General features: G+C 41.7%; 3 protein-coding genes across 5 annotated transcripts; 1 reads left to right on the plus strand and 2 right to left on the minus strand.

Annotated features, from left to right (window-relative positions):
• Nucleotides 1-5,813: 5,813 nt before the first annotated feature.
• Nucleotides 5,814-8,827, minus strand: LOC147176556 (uncharacterized). Its single transcript, XM_086071202.1, has 2 exons — nucleotides 8,394-8,827; nucleotides 5,814-7,765 (listed from the first exon to the last, which is right to left on the minus strand). Exons 1-2 carry the CDS (start codon nucleotides 8,422-8,424, stop codon nucleotides 6,450-6,452), a joined length of 1,347 nt encoding a protein of 448 aa, XP_085927328.1. The 5' UTR covers nucleotides 8,425-8,827; the 3' UTR covers nucleotides 5,814-6,449.
• Nucleotides 8,828-10,472: 1,645 nt separating this feature from the next.
• On the minus strand, nucleotides 10,473-13,039 carry LOC147176557 (uncharacterized). Its single transcript, XM_086071194.1, has 2 exons — nucleotides 12,615-13,039; nucleotides 10,473-12,076 (listed from the first exon to the last, which is right to left on the minus strand). Exons 1-2 carry the CDS (start codon nucleotides 12,739-12,741, stop codon nucleotides 10,758-10,760), a joined length of 1,446 nt encoding a protein of 481 aa, XP_085927320.1. The 5' UTR covers nucleotides 12,742-13,039; the 3' UTR covers nucleotides 10,473-10,757.
• A 595-nt stretch (nucleotides 13,040-13,634) lies between these two features.
• Nucleotides 13,635-24,260, plus strand: LOC147176558 (uncharacterized). Of its 3 annotated transcripts, XM_086071172.1 has the most exons (3): nucleotides 13,635-14,121; nucleotides 14,388-14,693; nucleotides 15,757-16,355. In XM_086071172.1, the coding sequence occupies exons 1-3, from the start codon at nucleotides 14,004-14,006 to the stop codon at nucleotides 15,816-15,818; spliced, it is 486 nt and encodes a 161-aa protein (XP_085927298.1). In that variant the 5' UTR covers nucleotides 13,635-14,003; the 3' UTR covers nucleotides 15,819-16,355. The 3 variants fall into 3 exon arrangements, with proteins under 3 accessions (XP_085927298.1, XP_085927297.1, XP_085927296.1); XM_086071171.1 differs by having other exon boundaries at nucleotides 13,637-14,121; nucleotides 14,388-16,355; XM_086071170.1 differs by lacking the exons at nucleotides 13,635-14,121; nucleotides 14,388-14,693; nucleotides 15,757-16,355 and adding exons at nucleotides 21,172-21,540; nucleotides 22,130-24,260.
• The last annotated feature ends 203 nt before the right edge of the window (nucleotides 24,261-24,463 follow it).

Here is a 24,463-nt window from a genome sequence, read left to right on the forward strand (position 1 = left end):
AGAGATCGAAAGAGAGTGTGAAGTGGTCGTCGTCGTGTGAAAATGTCTGCAATACGCGTGAAAGAAGAGTACGAGGAACTTTATGTGACAAAAGATGAGAACGAGTGTCAACAATTGGATCCAATGTTCAAGTCGGAGCCTCGAGTTGCGTCATGCGCGGAAGGTTTGTTCTCTTCTTCATGTCACTCGTGTGTTTTTCTTAACAAGATTGGTCGCTTTACTGTCAGCCTTTATGTTACACATGTGCAACTTAACATAATTAACGGATTTGTACTTGTCGTTCCCGCGCGATTCACGGCAAATTTGCTAGGTGGCGAGTTGCCGGTTACAATGAAACAAACAAAGAAACACTTCGTTCGTTTATAAAAACGTGTTGTGATCAAGAAGTGATTCGACTTTGATCCGAATTTCAAAATACATCTGGAAATGTTGACAGCCAACAACCAAATGTATTAATGACGTACATATTCACAGTAAGTGCAAAATTATAATTATTTTAAATTAGCGGCAAATGTAATAGTTACCCAGGAAAGTGGCATCAAAAGATGGTCTATTTTGTCCCCAAAGACAGAAAAAGTCAAATGTACTTATATAGCCCTAATTCAGAAGAGTCTCAAATGGCTTTACAAGCCCACAGATCCGAAATATTATTGACATCAATAAAGCAATATACATAAGATTAGCATTAGTATGCACAAACAATTCGAATCTCCAACTGTTAGCACGCATCAACATGTGATCTGACCCAAGTGACAGCTCAAGCACATTTTGGGCTGATAAGAGGTCGTGACCCCAGATCGGGGCCGAGAGGCGATTGCGAGCTCCACCACAAACAAACTCATCATCGTCACTAGCGTTAAATGTAAAAAAATAAAAAGTCTCGTAAACTAAACAGCAATATTTGTGTTTATCGCGTACTTGTTTGTATTTGTGCTAAATTTGGCACATTAATACTTGAATCGCATAACTTTGCTTAATGTGTTTCATGAAGGTGTTTCAAATCAACAGAAAGAAAGAAATGCGATGATATTCAACATCAAAGTCACAAATTGTTACTTGACCGAGGAAAGCGTGACTATTTGTTAGTTTTGTTTGTATTTGTCTTCTTGTGTCCTGCAGGCAGCAGTGACGATTTTCATCCTAAGCAACACGAGTCAAAGCTTCCTCGCCTCACAGAAGAACTGCCGGAGGACGACGTCGCCCGCGTTCCATTGATTGGCGTCGGTGTGACAAGCGAAGAAGATGGTGGCAAACGCACACAAACGGGCGGCAAATTCCTGACCAAGAGCGCCCAACGGCCGTCGGATAGTGACCAAACGTCACACTCGTCTGACTATGATGATGAAGATGATGATGAAGATGATGATGATGATGAAGAACACTCAAAAGGTGGCGTGCCACACTGACGACAAACGCATGAAACACGAGAACACAGAAGAAAAAAGCTTTTGCGTGCTCAGCTTGCGGTAAAAGATTCTTTCAGAACCAACGAGACGCACAAAAACGCACACTGATCATAAAAAATTCATTTGCAGTGCGTGTCATAAAAGTTTGAATGGAAAGTGTCAAGTTAGAAGACGGCAGCAGTCAGTGACGACGTTTACATGCCGTCAACATTCGGGTTGAGGTCAAAGTTCATCTTACTGACGCCGATCAATTGGAATCGAAAGAAACCGCGATGCAAATTGACGTCATTTCCATTGCTTGCTATTTCCTGACAATAAAATAAAAACAAAAAATTCGCATTAACTCCCATTTTAAATCATAATTTCCAATATGGTCTATACCTCGACGGCGTATTAAGGCCACGTATAAATATATTGTTTTCAGAGTTTTTTTCTCGCAAATTTTCTACTTTGCGACTTAATAATGTGGCAAATTTGCGAGTTATTTTCTCTGAATATTGCTTTTGCCCTCTAAAAAATATATTTATACATGGCCCTAATACGCCGTCGTAGCTTTTCCTGTGATTATTGTTGAGAGCGTTTACACCCCTAAACCACCAGGTGGCGCCAGAGTAAGTTTGTTAGTCTTTTAATTGTTTTTTAAAATTTATTTATATTTGTTTAAAATTGTTTCCACTTTTATGTTAACAAGAGTATGAAAACTTATTGTACATTTTTTTGTACATTTTAGAACAGATATAAAATTGTTGATGAAACTATTGAAGTCATGCAATTAAATACGAGTAAACATTTATTTTAGTTAGCTTTGTAAACAAAATGTAGTTTCAATTTTCAATTTTAACTACTTCTTTTCTCACCTTTTTTTTTCCCACACCGCTGTCACTTGCAGCCGTCAAGAGAAAGTTCCGGTCGAAAGCCGGACTGGAAAAAGACTCGCATGCAGCGATCGTCTCCGAATCGTCTTCCGAGACGTCAGACGACGACGACTCGACGTTGCAACATCGCAGCTCGGAAGAGGAGGACGCAGAGGTCGCCAAATGGCGCTCAAAGAACAAACAAACCCTGTGGTCTCCCACAAATGAGGCGGCCGCGCATTTCGCCGCCCCGCCCATTCCCAAGTGCGGCCCAACCATGTACGCGAGCGCCCGCTTCAGCAGCCCCGAGACCGCATTTGACCTTTTCTTCAACAAGGACATTGTGAAGGGCATACAAGAGCTGAGCGACCTGCAAGGCTGCAAGTCGGTGGTTGGTTGGAGCACGTTGGAGGAGGAGGAGCTGCGGGTCTATTTGGGGCTGCTGATCCTGGTCGGGATCTACAAATCCAAACACGAGCCGACCCAGAACCTGTGGGGGAAGCAAACCGGACGGCCCGTCTTGATGGCAGCGATGTCCCACGGACGATTTTGCCAACTGAGCCGCGCCCTCCACTTCGATGAGCGACTCTCCGAGCCGACGCGGCGTCGCAAAGCGTCGCCCGTCATGGACATCTGGAACACGTGGAACAAACTCCCGGCCAGAATGTTCAACCCGGGGAGAGACGTATGCGTGGGTGGGCAGCGGCTCTCCTTGAGGGGCCGCTGCCCACTCAGACAAGCCCCGCCTTCAAAATCAGCAAAGTCCAGCATCAAAATATGGACACTTTGCGATGTCGCCACGTGCTACGCCTGGAAAATGCAGTTGGATGGCGGAGAAGCTGCCGGAGCGCAGACGGAGAAGAAGCAGGACGTGAACGTGGTTTTGGATCTGTGCGACACGCTGGCGGGCCACACGGTGACCACGAACCGTCGGCTCGCCTCCTTCGCTCTGGCCGCACAATTGCGAAAGAAAAAGATGGCTTTTGTGGGAGCTGTGAAGAAGAACAAGGCGGAACTTCCTCGGCAGCTGCTTCGAATCGGCGACAGGCAGACCCTCTCCAGCCTTTTTGCCTTCACCTCCAATCGGACCTTGGTCTCCTACGTGCCCAAAAAGGGGAAGAACGTCCTGGTCTTGAGCACCAGGCACCAGAAAAAGGAGGTGGCGAAAACGGCGAAGAAGAAGCCCACAATGGTTTTGGACTACAACAGATGCAAAGGCGCTGTTGACCTCCTGGACAAGGTAAGCACAACTTCCGCATCTCAAGGCTTCGTCTTGCTCAAAGCGCTCTCATGTTTTCTTTTCTTTTAGGGATAGAGCGATTAAAAAAAAAAAAAAAAAAAATCCATTCTCATTTAGTACGATTCAAAATCGATGTTAAATGTCCCCAAAAATAGATTTTATTTCCTTTTCTTTTTTTTACTGTCTTGCCCTTGTTCAAGTATGTGTGTCTTTATTGGGAGCGCTGTTCATGTTGTATACAATTTGGCCAGTTAGGGGCAGTGTGGGTCCGCGTGCTTTGATGCACTGTTAAGTTGTAGCCACATTAGAGAGAAGAAGTCACCATCAAGTTTTTCCAATAAAAAGGTTTTCTTTGCAGCGCAGGAAGAGCAAGCGCCGGCCGGCGTGTCATGTTAGCATGCGACCCTGACAACCCTGACCAAAACCCCAAAATGAGCTCCATTCGCATGCATTTGTCGCTCCCGTGAGATGCAGGGAACTTTTCATTGATGGATTTATTTACCGTAAATTTCCACTTCATAAAAATAACGTTGACCCTGGGAAGTTAGAAAACGTTATTTTCAGTAGAAAACTTTGGGGAACTATTTACATGCTGATGATCCTGGAAGCTTTTTATATATTTTTAAGATGTCAATTCTTTCTATGTTTGAAATTAACAGATTTTTATTTTGACGCTAATATTTTCTCTTTTACTGCAAACGAATATCGATCATCGGACATTGTCGACTACTAATCGGTATCAGTATCGGCCTTGATGGGTTGTCTTTTGTGTTCTTGCAGCTTCTTGGCACTTATTCCTGCCGCCGGCGCTCGCCGCGGTGGCCCGTGTGCCTTTTCTTGCACATGCTGGACATATCGTGCCATAACGCATTTGTGTTGTTCACCGGCATGAACCCGACTTGGAACCAGCAAAAGGTGTACAAGCGACGGCTCTTCCTGGAGGAGATCGGCAATGCTCTCGTTTGGCCGGCGCTGCAAAAACGAAGACATCCTGACAAGGTCTTCTTGCGCCAGGCAAATGAAGAGCGGCAGCATGAGGACGACCGGACCCGCGCGGAACCCGCCGGCAAGCGACAACAATGCAGCTTCTGCCCGATCAAGCGCAAGGCTTCTAATAGATGCGCCAAATGTGGCAAGCCCGTATGCAAAAAACACATCAAGCGCATTTGCCCGAGTTGTTTCTGTTACATGTGACAACAACGCAAGGGGTTCGTTCAGTGTGTTGTTTTACATTCTGACATTTTTATTGGGTCAAAATCAATGTGACCTCACTGATCTTTTCAAGGTTCTATTATATAACATGTCACACTTGTTTGCAGCAGTTTTCTTCTGTATGCATTGCAATATTTGTTTTACAAATGTTCACGCAAATGTAATGTTCACGTTGCTACGCTTCACTAAAACTGTTCTTAAATTTGTGTTGCTGCTATAAAGGATTGCGGGTGAAATGCAAAATGGTTTTTGTTTTTGTCTTGTTTTTTTTTAAAAATACAATTGATGTTTGTGCGTCAACTAGTGTAAATTAAAATGTCTTTTTTTGCAATACAAATTTTACAGATCAATTTTCATCCATCTCAGGACTGTCATGTTGGCAATATCGCCCTCTGGTGTCAACTGAAATTAACGTCATGCTAACATCACGTGACCACATATCGTCACCCTCTTAAAATTGCCCAAGTCTTTTTTTGTGTGCAAAAATTGCCTCGTGATGCAAATGGTTCATTTTTTTGTGAAAAATCCCCTGCATGAATTTCTCCAAACAATCCAATTTATTTGTTTTCATTTCTCCGCCCTCTTTGTTATGACGTTTGCTGCCACTCACGCAAATGAGGCAAGACGTGTTTCGAGCGTGGCAGTTTGCAACAGGTGCAATTCATCAACATACATGACTTCGTGCTTTGCTAAATGTGTATTTCTCACAATTCCCGTCGATGCATGAATTAGCAACCTGCTCGACGCACTTTTTGACAAATGAGGCTCCCGATTTGGCAAGAGTTCTTTCCGCTCTTAAAGGGAAGCAAGATTTCAGAGCATCCACGACGAATTTCCAACAGGTGAGTCACATTTGAGTCATTTCGAAGCAAACCTTTACTATTGATTCATTGGCTGACCCAATCATTGTTTTTGAAGAAAGAAAAACAACTCTTTTCTGCAATTGATTGAAAAATAATTATTCAAAATCGTGGACGTTCATTACAACAAACCTTTTCCCATCCGTAGTATTTTTCTATCTGAAATGAAAAAGCAGCAATAACGAATGTTGTTATTTACAAATAGAGATTGCTGCATATGTAAAACAAGACGAGATAATCCTTCCACTTTTTTCTTTTATTATTATTATACAGTCACTTATATATTCAAAGGTGTTAAATGGCAACCAGAATATTGTCAATAGTCCAAAACATGAAATGTGCAGAACAAAACGGTTCACTTTTAAACATCTTCTCAATTTTGTTACAGCAAAAGTTTCACTTAAGTATGACAATGCACTTGTATTTATTCATTATTTTTTACATAATATATATTGCAACATAGTTACAAACATTAGGTTTAAGCTTGATAAAAAAAAACGAAAAAAAAAAATTAAAGGGCGTGTAAAAAAAAAAAAAACTTTTTGTATATGTAATTTCCCAAAGAGTAATATTAGATTTACTACATAGCTAAGCGATATATTTTCAGATGAAAAATCAGATCTGATATCCTTGAAATCAATCACGACAAAACAAACAAATTGTGGTTTGATCAAATCCTTCCGCCATCGTCAGTTGCTACACAAACGGTGATGTCGTCTTTAGTCACCATCCGATGACAACATGGAGGAGCGATCGTCTCGTGACCTCCAACGTGGAAAGGAAGCACCTTTTCATCTCTGCTTGACCCCATGACCTTTTCCAACAAAGGTTAAGGGGCAAACTGATTCGCTGAGCTTCTTCCCTTTCTTGTGCAGCATCATTGACTCTTGTCATCAGCGCACTTGTGTGTCTTAAGCTGATCCTTACGAGAGAAGCTTCTCTCGCACGCGCCGCAACTGAATCGTTCACCTTCACTGTGCGTTTTAGTGTGTCTTGTTAAGTTTGAGTTCTGAGAGAATCGCTTACCACAAAGTGAGCAGGCGAAAGGTTTTTCCCCCGTGTGTATTCTTACGTGTGTTATTAGATCTTTCTGGTAAATGAAACCTTTACCACAAACTGAGCAAGCTAAAGGTTTCTCTCTCGTGTGTGTTCTTGTGTGTGTTGTTAAATGTGACTTTGAAGGGAATCGTTTATCGCAAAGTGAGCAAGCAAAAGGTTTTTCTCCAGTGTGTTTTCTCGTGTGGATTCTTAAATCGATATTTCGAAAGAATTTTTTACCACAAACTGAACAAGGAAAAGGTTTATCGCCATCATGTCTTCTTGTGTGCCTTGTTAAAGTTACTTTATGGCCGAAACTTTGACCACAAATTGAGCATAGGAAAGGTTTTTCTCCAGTGTGTGTTCTTGTGTGTTTTGTTAGATCTCCCTTCTCATTGAATCTTTTATCACACACTGAGCAAGAAAAGGGTTTCTCTCCATTGTGTGTACTTGTGTGCCTTTTAAAATGTTCCTTCTTAGAGAATATTTTCCCACAAACTGCACAGGTAAAACATTTCCCTCCATCATGCGTACTTGTGTGTCTTGTCAAATTTACTTTCTGAGAGAATCTTTTTCCACAAACTGAGCACACAAAAGGTTTCTCCCCAGTGTGTATTCTTTTGTGTATTACTAAATCTCCGTTTCTAAAAAATCGTTTACCACAAATTGAACAGGTAAAAGGTTTATCTCCATCATGTCTTCTTGTGTGTCTTGTTAAATTGACCTTATAGCGAAATGTTTGACCACATACTGAGCAGGCAAAAGGTCTTTCTCCAGTATGTGTTCTTGTATGTACTTTCAACACAGACTTGCTGTAAAACGTTTTGTCACAATGCGAACATTTCACCCGTTTGTTGTTTGTAGGGCATCTCGTGTTACCTGGAGAGTTTTTATCATCACTATCATCATCATAGTCAGAAGAGTGAGATGTCACGTTGTCAATATCTGATACTGGAGCCAAGAGGCTGCCAGATTGGGATCCTCCATCACTTTCTTCACTCTTCACAATGACAGTCAAGGGAAACTTGGTGATTTCAGTCTCCTCCTCTTCCTCTTTGAAGACGGAGGGCTCTGGCTCCTCCTCCTCCTCCTCCTCCTCCTTCATGGAGTGGGGCTCTGGCTCACGCCGCTCAGGACAAACATCTTCACTGATGTCTGCAGGACACAGGAAGACACATTTGTATCCATCTATCTCAAAGGACACAAAACAGGCTGGATAGGGGCTCTTGAAGACCGGACTTTGGCATCACTGGTGTACACTACATAGCGCCCCCCCCTCTAAAGGAAACTCCACCAGCCACCAATGATTCTGGTTCTGGCCGTTGCCAACCTTTTTGTTGTTGTTGCAAAATACGTTGAAATGGACAATTCCGAGGTTACGTCACAAAGTCAAAATGGCAGTCAACTCGGTGAAAGGAAGCTCTCCGCTCATTGAAAAGCTTTGGATGGTTGTAGTTTGATTTGTGAGGATTATTTTGATTTCAAAATGTGATGAAATGTCGTTTGACTACTATAACAATTTGCCTGGTTTGTATGATAGTCACTGGCAAAAGCAATACAATGCGCCGTTTGTTTTTACCGTCTAAATGAAGTATTTGCATTGCGGAAATATCAGAAATGTCGGTTGTCTGGGAGATCCCCGTGACCAGCATTACGTGTTTATGCCTCAGTGAGTGTTCGTTTTCCATCGGGGTGGTCAACAATAGGGTGTTGTTGCACCGTTGCTACTGAAATCCAGAAATCTTGTGTGGGGGAGAAATCAGGGAGAAAGAAGTGAACAAACCTGCTGTGCGAAACACAACTCCAGGTTCCATCTTGCTACTCGGGTTCAGTAGTTGACTCTCATTCTCGTCTTTCGTTCCACAAAGTTCCTCCTCGTACTCTTCTTTTACGCTTCTTGCACAGATTTTCCACTTCTTCTTCTTTTTTAAAATATATATTTCACATTTTCACAAGATGACCATAGATCACAACACTTTACTAGAGTCGTGACTCGCGTTACTGGTGCATGTTAGCTAGCTAAGCTAAGCTAGCTTGAGAAGCTTCAACGTGCACCGAGACGGCTTTACCCAGACATGACGATTAAACAAATGCTGTTTGAGTCCAGTTAAGTATAAACGAACGGACCGCGTCATCGCTTCGGTGGTTCAAATCATCCTGAAAGAAAGATTCCGTGAAACTCGCGTGGCTGCGGTAAGCGCACGGCGGAAGCAGAAGTAGTACGTACGGCAACCTCACTTGGACAAAGTAAATGTTTTATTTATTATTTATTTATTTCAGTCTTGTTCTGTAAACTATGCTCTGTTAGATTTAAAAAAAAAAATTGCGATTTGACCACAATCCAGAGTCAAATTTGAGATTTGTCTCAAAATTATTCGCACAAATCTATCTGCCGTTTGCACGTGCTTTTAAATGGCGTGTGTGTCATGGCTTATCTTTGGCAAATATACATTTCTGTTAGTGAATTGTTGAAGGCATGTTTGTGGATCAGCGGACACACGCGTTTATTTTTTTCGACATACATCACAGTGTTTAAGCTATTCACACACACAAACACTCTTGATCATCAGCGTTATCTCTTTGAAATCTTAGCTGCAAACCTTTAAGTACAGTTATGGTATCCGCCGATTAATGAGGTATCTACTGTTATGATAGTTATTGTATTGTATAGTTAAAATACAAGCTTCACTCATAAACAAACTGTATGTTTATATACCACCACATCAGCAAGAGGCAACATGGTTTGGTAAATAGTCCTAAAGCCAGTTGGGCTTAATAAGTGAAATACTTATCAAAATATATTTTGTTTGTTTAAAAAAAAAACACCAACGCTGCAGCAAATTTCATTACGGTTTGATGCACTGATTTAACATTTATTCACGCTTCAATGTACAGCATACAAGAATTGATATTAAATAAGATCAGATCTTCATATATGTGCAATGAAGCATCTGAAAAGTGTATTGAGGAGCAGTTTAATGAAATATAAAAACTACATTCAGGCAGACAAGTCAAATTTTGCTCGGCTATAATTGGACCTCACTTGGATTTATTCACATTATTTGACATTAAACAATTCAGTAAATCATCCTTCAGCATCATTATTTAACACTTTAAAAAAACAAACATATTTGTGTCATTGACATTTAGAACAAAATGCTGCATTCTATATCGGGATGACCAAACTACGGCCCGCAATCTATTTTACAGAATATTCTAAAAATAACTTTGGACACCGTTGCAAGGCCAGTTTTTTTTTTTTTAAGTGGAGGGTGATGGAAAAAAAAGTTCCACTACTATTAATGAATTGTTTTTAATACTTAGAGCCTTTCTATATATGCAAAGATAGGAATCAAAGCGGCTCTTGCAACCTTCCATTTTTTTATATGTGGACCTCAAGTGAAAGTTTGGACACCGTTGGTCGCTATTAAAGGTAGAGTCCAAAGTTTTGACCGTTTCTGTTTGTAAACAAACAATTCAAAACAGACTCCTCCCACGGCTCAACCCATACTAGCTCTGAAACAAAACATTGCCTTTCTGCCCAGAAACGTCCCTCTTATGGCAAAACACAACAAAATGGCAAAATACAGGCGGGAGGGGGGGGGGGGGGGCTGGTTGATGACAAAATCCCCACCACACATCAACAGAGGCCCAGAGGTGTTGATTGGGAAGGAATTCAAGTGTATACATCCAGTGTTTATTTTTGAATGAAATCAATAACATTACCTTTAACATAAATACAAAAACTATTGAGCAAGCATTTGACACGTACTCAGCCAACAAAAGACATTTTGTGCAGGGAAGTGATGAGGCATGCGTGCGTCCCGTCGTTTGGAGATGAGTTCAAAGGAAACAGCTCATGTCGATGAAATAATTGTTTATTCCAACAATAACATACAATTATTTGTTGCATGATGTGAGCGATTAGTGATCTACTTCATGACCAGAGAACATTATGAAGACAAATGATTGACTTGATGAAAATGCTGTTTGATCACAATAGATTTTTTTTTCCTCTAATCGAGCAGGCGAGGTTCTCAAAGTCTGTTATGACGTCATCTGAGTTGGAATTTCTCTGACCCCATTCTCCGAAACGGGTTGATCGCTTCCTCCACGTCATCACAAAACCTGCTTGTTGAAACACTCCTCAGTTCTTCTCACCCGCACACTTGTGTCTCTTAAGCTGATCCTTTCGAAAGAATCTTTTGTCACACACGTTGCAACTGAATGCTTTCTCTCTAGTGTGAGTTATTGCGTGCTTTGTCAAATTGGACTTGGAAGTGAATCTTTTGCCACAAACTGAGCAAGGGTAGGGCTTCTCCACAGTGTGCGTTCTTGTGTGCAATTTCAAATCTCCATTTCGAGAGAAGCTTTTACCACAAAATGTGCATGCAAAAGGTTTCTCACCTGTGTGTGTTACTGTGTGTCTTGTTAAATTTGAGTTTTGAGCAAATCTCTTGCCACAAACTGAGCAGGAATAGGGCTTCTCCCCAGTGTGTGTTCTTGTGTGTCTTGTTAAATGAGTCTTTGAAAAGAATCTTTTACCACAAACCGAGCAGGTGAAAGGTTTCTCACCAGTGTGTGTTCTTGTGTGCATTTGCAAATCGCCATTGTGAGTGAATCTTTTTCCACAGATTAAGCAGCCAAAGTGTTTTTCTCCTGTGTGTGTTCTTGTGTGCGTTGTTAAACTTGACTTCCTAGGATATCTTTTACCGCAAACGGAGCACGCAAAAGGTTTTTCTCCCGTGTGTTTTCTAGTGTGTATTTTTAAAGCTCCGTTTTGAGTGAATCTTTGACCACAAATTGAGCAGGTAAAAGGTTTTTCTCCGTCGTGTCTGCTGATCGTGTGCCTTGTTAAATTATTCTTAATGGAGAATCTTTGACCACAGAGTGAGCACGCAAAAGGTTTCTCTCCAGTGTGTGTTCTTGTGTGTGATATTAAAGCTCCCTTCTCAATGAATCGTTTGCCACAAAAAGAGCAGGCAAAAGGTTTTTCTCCTGAGTGTGTTCGTGCGTGTATTGTTAAAACCGCCTTTAAAGAGAATCTTTTACCACAAACGGAGCAGTCAAAATGTTTTGGTTTAGTATGAGTTCTTGTGTGTGCTTTCAACGCTGACCTGTGGCAAAAAAAATTGTCGCAGAGAGAACATTTCACACGTTTTTTGTCAGTGGGGCATGTCATATCACCTGTGGAGTGCTTATCATCGTCATCTTCATTATCATCATCATCATCATCAGTGTCAGAAGAGCGTGATGTTTTGTTGTCACACTTTGTCAGCGGCGGCAAGAGGCCATCTGATTGTGGTCCTCCGAAGTCGTCTTCATCACCTTCTTCACTCTTCACAATGACAGTCAATGGAACCTTGGAGATTTCATCCTCCTCCTCTTCCTCCTTGATGTAGGGGGGCTCCGGCTCCTCCTCCTCTTTGATGGAGATGGATTCTGGCTCAGGATCTTCACTGACATCTGCAGGACAAAGGAAGATAAAAAAACACACGACATGGTTTGGTAGTCAAACTTTGCTCAGTCAAGTCCCATGTTTTGATGATGATGTCTATGATTGCATTTCTTTCTTTGATGGTCTACAATACACGTGTTGTTGGGGTTTCACAACTGCGACGCCTGCAGACGGCCAGTTTGGGAAAAAGTATTCCAGGTAGCAAAAGAGCAAACTTGTTTTGTTATGTTTTTGCCGTATCAGCTGTTAAAAAAGGTCCGAATTGGTTCAAATTTTGTGTGTCAGGACACTCCAGCATTTTCCGACTGAAGACCACGGTCTCAACTTTGGAGGTGCTGATTGTCACCCCAACCACCCAAGATTCATCTGGAATCAGCTCTGGCTCCCCGTATCTCAATTTTAAGCGTGAAATCTCTCTTTGTGTGCCCTGGTGGGTGTGTCTCCTCTCCTGGTTGGCCAACAAGGGGGTGCTGCTGTTGTCCGGTGTGGTTAGTGAAAGCCCGGTGAAAGAAATGTAATTATAGTGAGAATAAGAAGTGACCACACCTGCTTCGTGTAACAAAACTTGAGGCTCCAACTTGCAAAGCGCGTCTAGTTGTTGACTTTGTGGCTCCTTCTCCTCTTTCGTTCCACCAAGTTTCTCTTCGCACTGCGCTGTCCCTCTTGCATACATTTTCACACGATGATCACAACACTTGACACTCACCCTCGATCCCGTGCTCTTAGCGATGTTGCTGACGAAGAATTGAATGAATCTCTTTGTTTGCGGTTAGCAAGCTACGATAAGCTAAGCTAACTCTAGAAGCGTCACCGTGCACGAAAATTAAACAAATCGCGTTTCATTTTATTTAGGTAGAAATGGGTGGACTGCAGTGACGCTTGTGTACGTTCAAGTATTCTTTCAGCAAAAATCATTTCGTCAGGTTGCATGAAACGTAAACGCAAAAGACAGAGTAGCACTAGCAGCCTCTTCTTCCTCTTTTATTTGATTTCTGACAGACTAAGCACTTTTAGTGCAGTGCAGCCCCCTACTGGTTGAGTGATGAACACCTAAAACCGAGTCAAATAAAAAGAGTGGCGCGAGACTAGATTATGTTCTAATTTGACTCATTTATTGACGAATGCTGCCAACGTTGTAATTGTATTCATGTAACGTGGTGCAGGCAGATTTTCACAAATGTGGATATGACCAACATAACGTGTTGTTTTTCAATTGTGTCGTGTCTCTTCACTATAAACATTCAAATAATGTGTTTTGAAAGCCCCGAGTAGAAAATTACCCGAGTGCTTTATATAAATGCATGTCTGATGTTTCTTCCAAACCAGTAAAGAATTAAACAATCCATCATTTATTTGAGGCAAGTGAATGCAATAAATGGCCGGGGGAGTTCAAGATGGCAAATAAGGCTCCCTCTAATCTAGTGGTTATTTCTATGACGCTCAGAGACCATTATGGAATTTAGAGAAATTCATTATTATAAAAAAAGGGGGGGTAGATGTTTTTATAATAGCTCCAATAATTGTATATGATTACACTCTTAAAGGTTGTTAAAACTATACACATTGCGCATACGTATTTTTATCATTAGGCACCAGTTAACAGTAGCTAATTATGTAGTTTGTCCAAATGGCGTTGCCGTATAAAGTCCGCTCTCGTCTCCTCTTGACGCAACCAAACGAGTTTTACAATTCTTCCTGAATTAGGATTGAAAAGATGGAATCCTCGACACTGTTATTTCGACGTGAATCTACAAGACTAAAATGCATTCGTTAAATCTTCTTGTCTGGATAAACCGGTCAGGGTGCAACGTTGAAGCGTCTCGAGCGAGTTAGCTTAGCTTAGCTCGCGAGATGCTAACCAAGCTTTGTTGGCTTTACGTACATAGCAAAGCGCAAAAAAAGGTGTGAGTGAAGTATTGTGTTTATCGTGTGAAAATGAGCACACAAGACGTGAAAGAAGAAGAGTACGAGGAAGAGATTTCTCGACCAAAAGCGACCGAACGTCAAAAAGTGGACGCTGTTTCCAAGATGCAAAGTCCAGTTGTGAAAGCAGGTTTGTTCACTTCTTGCTCTCACTTTTTTTTTTTTTAACTGCTTTCGTTTTGTGGTCATTTGATGGTTTTCATCATTGTCACTGACATACAATCACACAATTAACTTCGTGCTACTTTGACCTACAAGTTTAATTAGTTCCGTCCCAAGTTTAAATGTAACTCAAAATGTGCATGTATTTCAAAATACCCCCCTCTTCCCCCAAATGAAAATAAATGCCACAAACTCTGAAAAACAACATTGTTTTTGTCATCTTGTGACTTGCAGACATCAGTGAAGACGTCCATCCTGATCAGCAGGAGCCAGAGAACTCTTACATTAAAGAGGAAGAGCCGAACCTTCTTCATATTAAAACAGAAGGAGAGCCTGAATCTCCACACATTAAAGAAGAAGAGCAGAGCAATGAAGTCATCAAGTTTCACTTGACTGGTGTCAGTGTGAAGAGCGAAGAAGATGATGGAGACCACTCTGGAGGATCCCAATCAGACAACCTCTTAGCGCCACTATTAGATAACAGCGACGTTACATCACACACTTCGGAATATGATGATGACGATGCTCAACACGCTAAAGGTGATGTGACATGTGACACTGCCAACAAATGCAGCCAATGTTCTGATTGTGACAAAACATTTGACAAAAAGTCATTGCTTAAAGCACAAACAAGAACACACGCTGGAGATAAATCTTTTGCCTGTCTACGTTGTGGCAAAAGATTCTCTAGAAAGGCAACTTTAACCAGACACTTGATAACACACACCGGTGAAAAACCTTTTACTTGCTCAGTTTGTGGTAAGAGATGCTTACAGAATGTAGACTTAAGAATACACATAAGAACACACACCGGAGAAAAACCTTTTGCCTGCTCAGTTTGCGGCAAAAGATTCTCTTCAAAGACGCATTTAACGAAGCATGTGAGAACACACACTGGAGAAAAACCTTTTGCCTGCTCACTTTGTGGTAAAAGATTCTCCGTAAAGACAAATTTAACAAGGCACGCAAGAACACACACGGGTGAAAAACCTTTTGTCTGCCTAATTTGTGGTAAAAGATTCACTCAGAATGTCGATTTAAGAGTACACACAAGAACACACACTGGAGACAAACCATTTGCCTGCTCGGTTTGTGGCAAAAGATTCGCGCAGAAGGGAGATTTGACAAGACACACAAGGACACACACTGGGGAAAAACCATTTTCTTGCTCAGTTTGTGGTCAAAAGTTCTCTGTGCATGGACAATTAATAACACACAAAAGAACGCATACTGGAGAGAAACTTTTTTCCTGCTCATTTTGTGGTAAAGAATTCACTCAAAGGCGCTCTTTGACAGCACACACAAGAACACACACTGGTGAGAAGCCATTCAGTTGCAATGTGTGTAAAAGAAGATTCCATGCCAAGTACGAGATAAAAAGACACAAGTGTGCTGGTAAGAAGAGCAGCGCGCAATGAAGCTGCAAAATAAACGGAAGAAATTGAAACTGTGTTAACAATCACTGACTGATTCCCTAAAATGTTGTCACCATGCATACAAACAAAAATCTGCCAAGAACATTTTTCCTTGGTTTTGGCACTTTTCGTTTGCAAAAGCTTTAGGAAGTCTTTCAGAAGGAGTTTCGTGTTTGTATTATTGTCAGGAAAGAAAAGTGCAACGTGTGAGAGCATGGGACAACTGCTGACAAGAAATTCAGCAAGTTGAAGTTGAGAACTACAACGAGACAAACGAGGCCGGCTTCAGTTGACTCTCAAGCTCGTTACAGGCAAGAAGTGGCCTGTCTGGAGTTAGTCCCTTGCTGTCAACATGTGCAGTTAGAACTAAATGGCAACAGATGGCGTTGTTTGACCATTTTAGCAGGCTTGAACGAACCTTTAGAAAAACAAACTTTATTACACTGTACTGAGCAAAAATCACTCATTTGCATTTTGAAAAAAAAAAGTTTAGTCAAATAATATACATTAGGACTATTATAGAGACAGTACTCCACAAATTTGAAAATCGCTGCCTGACGATCGTGTTCGGAGGCTGAGTCTGTGTTTTCAGAATAAAAAGTATTTATATTCATATTTTGTGTTTACAACTAGTTTTGTCTGTATGGATAGTTAGGTTTGTTTTGCAATTATTGAGGTAATATTTTAATGTGCTCAGCACTGTTCACTAAACTGTTTTTTGATGCATTTTTGTTTATGTATACTATTCTGTACTATCTTTTAAATAAAAAGTAAAAATATTTGTAAATCCCCAGTATAAAACTGGAGCGTCTTTGAGGCACGGACTTGCATACATGGACGTAAATATGAATTATTATGCAAGTCCGTGCTCCTTTCCGTGTAACCTTCCCTCCAAGTACTTCCGGGTCGTCGCTCTTGGCAGTGGAAAGTTCCTCACCAATAACGAGAATATGTAGAGAAACGTAACTTTTTCCCCCGAAATGAACACTTTAACGTAACGAAGCGGCGATGCAGTAAATCATTTTTTAATTATCTGGACCAAAACAGAAACAGTCTTTGTTGAATTCTCAAATCCGGTGCGCATGGAAGCTTCTCGAGCTAGCATAGCCTAGATTAGCCGCGAACAATGAGACCCGTTTGTTAACATAAACTAAGCAGAAATCAAGTATGACTGTCGAGTGAAAATGTGGACACAAAGCGTGAAAGAAGAGCACGAGGAGGAAGTTTGTGGACCAAAAGAAGAGAACAAACTTCTGGACGTCGTTTGCAAGTTGGAACCTCAAGATGTGTTCGTCGTACCAGGTTTGTTCACTTCTTTCGATCACGTGCTCTCAAACAATGTACAACTCAAACAACAATATATTTCACTGATTCTAATTGGAAATGTAATATCTAACTATGAAGTATCTATATACAAAAAAAAAAAGCATCATAGCTTTGCTTAGCGTTCCTTACACTGGGTTCGGCCATTGCAGTCATTGGGTAAATTAAACACGTGACTTGGCTGGTTTCCCCCAGGTTAAGGTAGTATGAACAAGGATACACAACATCAAAGCATATGTGTTTGTCTTTTGATGTCCAGTAGACTTCAGTGAAGACTTCAGTGAAGGGTCACCCCACATCAAAGAGGAGGAAGAGCACCACCACATCAAGGAGGACGAGGATTTTACCAAGCGGTCGTTGACTTTTGTCCCTTGGAAGAGTGAAGATGATGACGACAAATTAGAAAGCGATGAGAGCGGAGGGGCGGAGTCTCCAAGCAGCAGCTCAAGTCGACTCATGGCAACGGAAGGTGATGGAGCATCACAAGCAGACGGTCTCTTTGCTCCATTATCAGAGAGCGACGACATAACGTCACATTCTTCCGACACTGATGTCGACGGTGGTCATGATGACGAAGAAGAAGGCGATAGAGGCCACGGTGGACACACTGGCAGCCGCAAAAGGCTTTTGGCCAGCTCCGTTTGTGATGAAGGATTCCCCGATGAAGAACAATTAACAAACCACGTAAGAACGCACACTCGCAAGAAGCCTTTTGCCTGCTCAGATTGTGCCAAAAGATTCTGTCACAAGTCACATGAGAACTCATACTGGGGGAAAAAACTTTTGTATGTTCAGTTTGTGGCAAAAGTTTCAGTCAAAACTCACATCTTAACAATGCACACGAGAACCACACACTGGTGGGAAACCTTTTCCCTGCTCAATTTATGGCATCAAATTCTCTACCAAGCGAAATGTAACAATGCACAAAAGAACCACACACTGGAGAGAAGCTTTTGGCCTGGATTTCCTGACGAAAGAAATTTAACAAGGCATAGAAACAGAACACACACTGGCGAAAAACCTTTTGCCTGCTCATTTTGTGGTAAAACCTTCTCTAAGAAAGGATACTTAACAAACCACACGAGAACTCATACTGGCGAGGAACTCTTTGACTGCTCAGTTTGTGGCCGAAGCTTCTCTTTAAGGAAGAATTTAAAAACACACACAAGAACGCACAACGGGTAGTGCATAAGATGAACAATGCACGAGTAATTTCCTCAAGAAACAAAAGTGTGCTGGCGAGAGCAGCAGTAAATCATTTTATTAAATTATATGTCAAATGAGATCAATAAAAAATAAAGGGTTTATGGCCGTAATTGTAAAGAAGGAGGAGGAAGTACAAATATTGGAACATCAAGAAACAACTAAGGAGTAATATAATTGTTCAAATATCACAGATCTTGTTACTTGAGGAAATTGTGCATCGCCAGCTTTATTTTCTCTTGCTCCAACTTTGTTGTTTTGGCTGCAACAATCTAGTTTGCATTATAGCCATATTTGATGAATTGTATTCCTCGTATAAGAGTAATGAATGATCCTTGTCCTTATGTTTCGTAGCGGTCACGTGCGGAGCACGCGAGCAAAGGCTGCACGACGGCGGCTCGTATCCCATCAAGTGAGGATGACGTCAGCGGCGGCGATGAACGCTTACCGGAAAAAAGAGAATTGGCGGATGGCAGCAGTAGTGACGGTGAAGATGAAGAAGACGAGTACGTCCCGCCTGACAACGCTCAAGAAGACAAAAAAAGCAGACATGTCTGGAAAAGCAAAGACAATGAGTTTGCGGGACAGCTGCCTCCCTTTTTAGGAGAGTGCAAAGTGAATATTGAGGGAACGGACCCAATAGATTTCTTCCTGCATCTGTTTCCCGAAGATCTGATTGATGAAATTGTGCTCCGATCGAACCTCTACGCTCTGCGGAAAGGAAAAGAAAATCTGGCCATTACAAATGGCGAAATGAAGCAATTCCTAGGCATTAATTTGGTCATGTCATACCTCAAATATCCAAGATCAAGAATGTACTGGTCATCGGAGAAAGGGCTGCGCTTCGATTTGATCGCAAACGCCATGTCGCTCAAAAGGTTTGAGCAGATTCTGCGCTACATTCACTTTGTTGATCATTCGTCACAGGAGCCGGCAAATGTTGATAAGCTCTTCAGAATCAGGCCGGTGTTGGATACGCTGCAAAAAACCTTCCGCTCGGCAGTGGACCCGGAAGAATTCCAATCCATTGCTGCGCAGATCATCCCGCTCAGGGGGCATTCGTCTCTCAAGCAGCACAACCCGAGGAAAGCCAAAGCCTGGGGTGTGAAAGTGTGGGTTCGAGCAGGGAGCTCTGGATACGTGCACAGATTCGAAGTGTGTCAGCGGTCGGAAACGGCCGCCGACGTCGTCATGCGCCTCTGCGACGACATCCGGCACAAGAACCACAAGGTGTTTTTTGACCATTTCTTTTGCACCATTCCACTTCTTGGGGCGTTGAAACAACGAGGCATCTATGCCACGGGCGCCTGTCGCTGCAGCCGGCTGCAGGGAGCGAAGCTCAAGCTGAAAAGTGAAAAGAAACTCCGAGAGGAAGGAAGAGGATCTTGCTCTGTGGTCACCAACGGCGAAAACATCAGCGTCACGCGCTGGCTGGATCGCTCGCTCAATCACGTGGCTTCGTCCTGTGTTGGCCGCTGCCCGCCGGATTTGGCCAGCAGATGGAGCAAGAGAGAAAAAAAGATGCTCAACATCCAGAGGCCATTTTCTGTCAAGTTGCTAAATCGGCACCTGGGGGGGGCAGATCTGACGGATCAATGCGTGGCCATGAACACGCACAGACGCAAAAACAAACAATGGTACGTCCGAGTCTTCTTCCACTTCTTGGACGTGACCGCTGTGAACGCTTGGCTCATCTACAGAATGTGCGCGTTGGAAAAGAAGCATCTTCTGCATTTCAAGGCCTCTGTAGCTCGTGCGCTCATTCATGCAGCTTCCATCCCCGCACCGAGAACGGGGAGACCCGGTGCCGGCCCACCTCCTTTGAAGCGCAGAGTCGTGTCCAAGCCCACCCCTGAGATCAAGTTTGGTCCCGGAGAACATTGGCCCCAACTCAGCGCAGCAAAAAATGCAAACAGATGCCAAGACTCGGCCTGTACCCGAAAAACTAAATACATCTGTATGCAGTGTCTTGTGGCTTTGTGCCCCGGGTGCTTCGCCAATTTCCATACAAGATAACATTTTCCGCTGAAGACACGCTGGACTGATGCACATTTGGAAGAAAGAAAGTGTGCCGGAGCAGTCGGATGATATGTAGTAGTTGGGTTATTCAAGTTTATTGTTCCTTGGCGAAATGTTTTTGCATACATTCGGCACTTTTTAAAAATGTTAAAAGTGAACACAATGCTGAAGATCAAACAAAAAACATATTTACAATGTTTACAGTATTTGTTGTTTTCTTACTAAAATATTTCATCAGTTGTTGAAATGCACACTGTCCACCCGAGTGGACATGTCAGCAACTCCTTGAAAAATGCATGCAAAAAAAAAATCAAGGTCATTTTTTTCATGGCATAAAAACAAAACAAAAATCCTGTTATCAGAATTTGTGCATGAGAGGTAGGTTGCACTACTCTTGTACTTGAAAGAAGCATTTCCCAACCAATTGAGCCAAAGCATATATTTCACATTTTAAAAAATCTCATGCCTCACAATTTAGCAAAATGTGGAGACGCAGGTTCTTTTTTTTTTTTTTTTACCTTTTGTCAAGAATAGCATTTGATTGTTCTGCCTGTTCTTTTATTTACGTGCTTGGCGTTGATCAAGCTTTTTGAATTACGAGCTACTTCATGTCTATGGTTTAAGTTAAGGGCCGGCAGTTTGATACACACTTCTGAAATAAATTTACTGAAATCGGCAATTGCCTTTATGCTATTAATAATTCATTATATATATATTAGTGGGAAGACACATATTACGTAAATATTTTTGTTTCAATAATTGCGAAACAGATAAATATGAGTAAACGACGCTTAATTTCAATATTCTTTACCTTTTTCAAATGATTACTTGTAGGCCTACAATATTCCGAGAAGGATGTTCCATCGCTGGTGAGCTCGTTTTGGAACAAGTTACTCATGCGGTGAGCTCTTTTAAATTAAAATACGATTCTTATTACTAATATTGTATATGTTTACAATCCCGAGTGTGAAACTCACCGGCACGGCATCCATCAAAGCACCTTTTTAAAGCGTGGTTCCAACGACCTTTCCTCCAAGTACTTCCGGGTCATCCCCATTTAGCACAAAAACCGAATTATTATGTAAACGCGTCGATGCAGTCGATCCGAGTCTCATTTATTATCTGGACTAAATGAGCGTTCGTTGAATCCTCGTGTCTGAACGAAGTCGCCTCGATGCACGAGGAATTTTCGCGACTTCTGAGATAGTTTATCTTAGCTTGCTAGTTGCTAACAAATAGACACGTTTGTTCGCGTACTCGTCGCTGAGTAGAGATCAAGTGTTGCGACCATCGCGTGAAAATGTCTACAAAAACAGTGAAAGAAGAAGAGTGCGAGGAGGAAGTTTGTGGCCCAAAAGAAGAGAACGAATGTCAACTTCTGGCCGCCGTTTTCAAGTTGGAACCGCAAGATGTGTTGCTCAGAGCAGGTTTGTTCACTTCTTACGATCACTTGTTGACTAACTTGTGGCATGTCATGAGAAACCAGCTCTCTTTTCTTTTCTTTTTTTTATTGGACGTAAATTGTGTGTTGCCATGAAAATAAAGGATATGCATTCAAAAAATATATAATTCAAACTAAAAAATAAAACGTCTGTGGGATATAAATGATAACATTGACTACGACAACAACAACAAAACTGGAGCACCTTTGAATGAGGCCCCTTTAAACCTTTTCCAACAAGTCGTCGTCTTCTTTAAACAGGCATTTAAACTTTCAACATTAGGAACAAATACTGAACAAGAAGAATATTTAGAGCCTTAATTGCAGTTTGACTTTTCATCAGCACATCTGATCTTGAATGGGACGCGGGACAGGCTGTTGTGGTTTTATATCCACGTTTCCACGTACTCCTGGTTAGGAAATACAGTCATATGAAGGTGGGGCTTCAGGGGCTTCACATGTTAGCGATCAAAAAGCAACATATAACATTTGAATGCAAGTATGCCATTTGTAGAGCCACACCACGGAATTTGGCTTTACCAAACTGTGTGCGTTTGTCTTTTTGTGTTCTGCAGACTTGAGTGAAGACCATCTCAGACCACCTGCCCTTCTCACTAAAAAGGAAGCAGAGGCCAATAAATTCATTGAAGAGGACGAGAAGGGGAAAGTGTCTTCCCTTGTCAAAGAGGAGGAGGAGGAGGATTTTACCAAGCGACTGTTGACCTTTGGCCCTTTGAAGAGTGAAGATGATGAAGACAATGTTGGAAGTGAAGAGGGCAGAGGGGTGGAGCCTCCGAGCAGCAGCTCAAGTCGACACGTGACTGCGGAAGGTGACGGAGGAGCACAAAGCGACGGGCTCCTCGCTCCGCTATCAGACAGTGACAGCGTCACGTCACGCTCTTCTGACACTGACGTTGACGTTGCTGGCGATGATGATGATGATGATGATGATGATGATCACTCGCAAGGTAATAGGACATATCACATTGGCAACAGATGCTGGAAGTGTTCGCAGTGTGGGAAAACGTTTCGGTCAAAGTGGGGTTGGAGATTGCACACGCAAATCCGTACTGGAGAGAAACCTTTTGCCTGTTTAGTTTGTGGAAAGACAGTCTGTACAAAGACACAGTTAGCAAAGCACACAAAAACACACACTGAAGAAAAACCTTTTGCCTGCTCAGCTTGTGGTAAAAGATTCCATACAAATGGAACATTAGCAAGTCATACGAGAATACATACTGGGGAGAAACCTTTTGTCTGTTCAATTTGTGGCAAAAGATTCTCTGTCAAGAGATATTTAACAATGCACACAAGAACACACACTGGAGCACAAACATTCCGTTGCAGTGTGTGTTCGAAAAAATTCTCGAGTAAGAACTATGTGAAGATACACAAGTGCACTGGTAAAACTGCTCTCGAAGAATCAGAGTCAGTTTGTAGTAAAGGTTTCTCTCCAAAGTCAACTTTAACATCACACACACGAACAGACACCGGAAAGAAACATTTTTCCTGCACAGTTTGTGATAAAAGTTTCTCTAAAAAGTCAACGTTAACAGTACACACAAGGACACACAGTGGAATTAAACCCTTCTCTTGCTCAGTTTGTGGTGAAAGTTTCACTCAAAACGCAAATCTAACAAGACACACAAGAATACACACCGGAGATAAACCATTTGCTTGCTTAGTTTGTGGCAAAAGATTCACTCGGAAGGAAGATTTCACAAAACACACAAGACGACACACTGGCGAGAGGCTTTTGTCCTGCTCTGTCTGTGGGAAAAGATTTCCCGATGAAAGAAGTTTCACAAACCACGTAAGAACACACACCGGTGAGAAACCGTATGCCTGCTCAGCTTGTGGCAAAAGGTTCACGCAAAATGCAAATTTAACAAGACACGTAAGAAGACACACTGAAGATAAATCATTTGCTTGCTCAATTTGTGGTCAAAGTTTCTTTAAAAAGTCAACTTTAACAGTACACACAAGAACACACACTGGAGCTAAACCATTTGTTTGCTCAATTTGTGGCAAAAGATTCATTCAGGAAGACGATTTAACAAAACACGCAAGAAGACACACTGGCGGGAAACCTTTTTCCTGCTCATTTTGTGGCAAAGGATTCCAGAAAAAGGAAAACTTAACAAGCCACATGGAAACTCATACTGGGGAGAAACCTTTTGTTTGCTTAATTTGTGGTCAAAGCTTTTCTGTAAAGCGACATTTAAAAACGCATGCAAAAGCGCACAGCGTGGAGAAACCTTTTGCCTGCCCGGTTTGTGGCCAACGCTTCTCTTTGAGGGAAAATTTAACAACACATGCAAGGACACACATTGGCAAAGAACCATTCCGTTGTAGTGTGTGAACAGAAACATTCTCTACTAAGCAACTGAGTGAAAGCTTATTTCCCATCAGCCAAGAAAACAAACTTTTCTCAATACCACTGATAATATCAGATAGTTCCACCTCTATAGTTCCACAACGTATAGTTATACCGCAAGTTGTTTGTATCGGGTATTTATTTTTATTCTTTATTTTCTTTTTTGGCAATCTGTATGGAATTTATGGCCTGTTGGTGGAATTTTCTCCCTCATTCTGAAGTTTTACTGGAAACTGGACAGTTTGTCATATTGAGATGAGAAAACTTGAAAAAAATCATCTTTTACTTTTCAATTTCTCTTTCTTCATTAAACATTTTTCAGTTCTGAATTTGCCATTTGGTGTCCCTTATTCTGTTTTTAACTGTCATATTTGTGTTTCTATTTTACACTGGATGAGCTCAAAGTGCCGGAAAGAAGAATTTTATGAAGGAAATAAACAATATACATTCACATACAACATCTCACTAAAAGAAGAATCTAAGACGACATTTAGCAGAATGCATCTTAGTGATTTCTCACGATAATTAGGAA

The sequence above is a fragment of the Leptonotus elevatus genome, chromosome 3 (assembly GCF_054856555.1).
Source record: "Leptonotus elevatus isolate MCC_2025b chromosome 3, RoL_Lele_1.0, whole genome shotgun sequence".
In the NCBI taxonomy this organism is placed as follows: Eukaryota; Metazoa; Chordata; class Actinopteri; order Syngnathiformes; family Syngnathidae; genus Leptonotus; species Leptonotus elevatus.

Bases quoted from the DNA above. Each gene is read 5' to 3' on its own strand.
- LOC147176556 (XM_086071202.1), bottom strand. From the start codon at position 8,424: ATGGAACCTGGAGTTGTGTTTCGCACAGCAG. The intron at 7,766-8,393 runs GTTTGTTCACTT...TGTGTCCTGCAG, and splicing joins AGTTGTGTTTCGCACAGCAG to ACATCAGTGAAGATGTTTGT.
- LOC147176557 (XM_086071194.1), bottom strand. From the start codon at position 12,741: ATGTATGCAAGAGGGACAGCGCAGTGCGAAGAGAAACTTGGTGGAACG. The intron at 12,077-12,614 runs GTGTGGTCACTT...TTTGTCCTGCAG, and splicing joins AGTTTTGTTACACGAAGCAG to ATGTCAGTGAAGATCCTGAG.
- LOC147176558 (XM_086071170.1), top strand. From the start codon at position 21,414: ATGTCTACAAAAACAGTGAAAGAAGAAGAGTGCGAGGAGGAAGTTTGT. The intron at 21,541-22,129 runs GTTTGTTCACTT...TGTGTTCTGCAG, and splicing joins AGATGTGTTGCTCAGAGCAG to ACTTGAGTGAAGACCATCTC.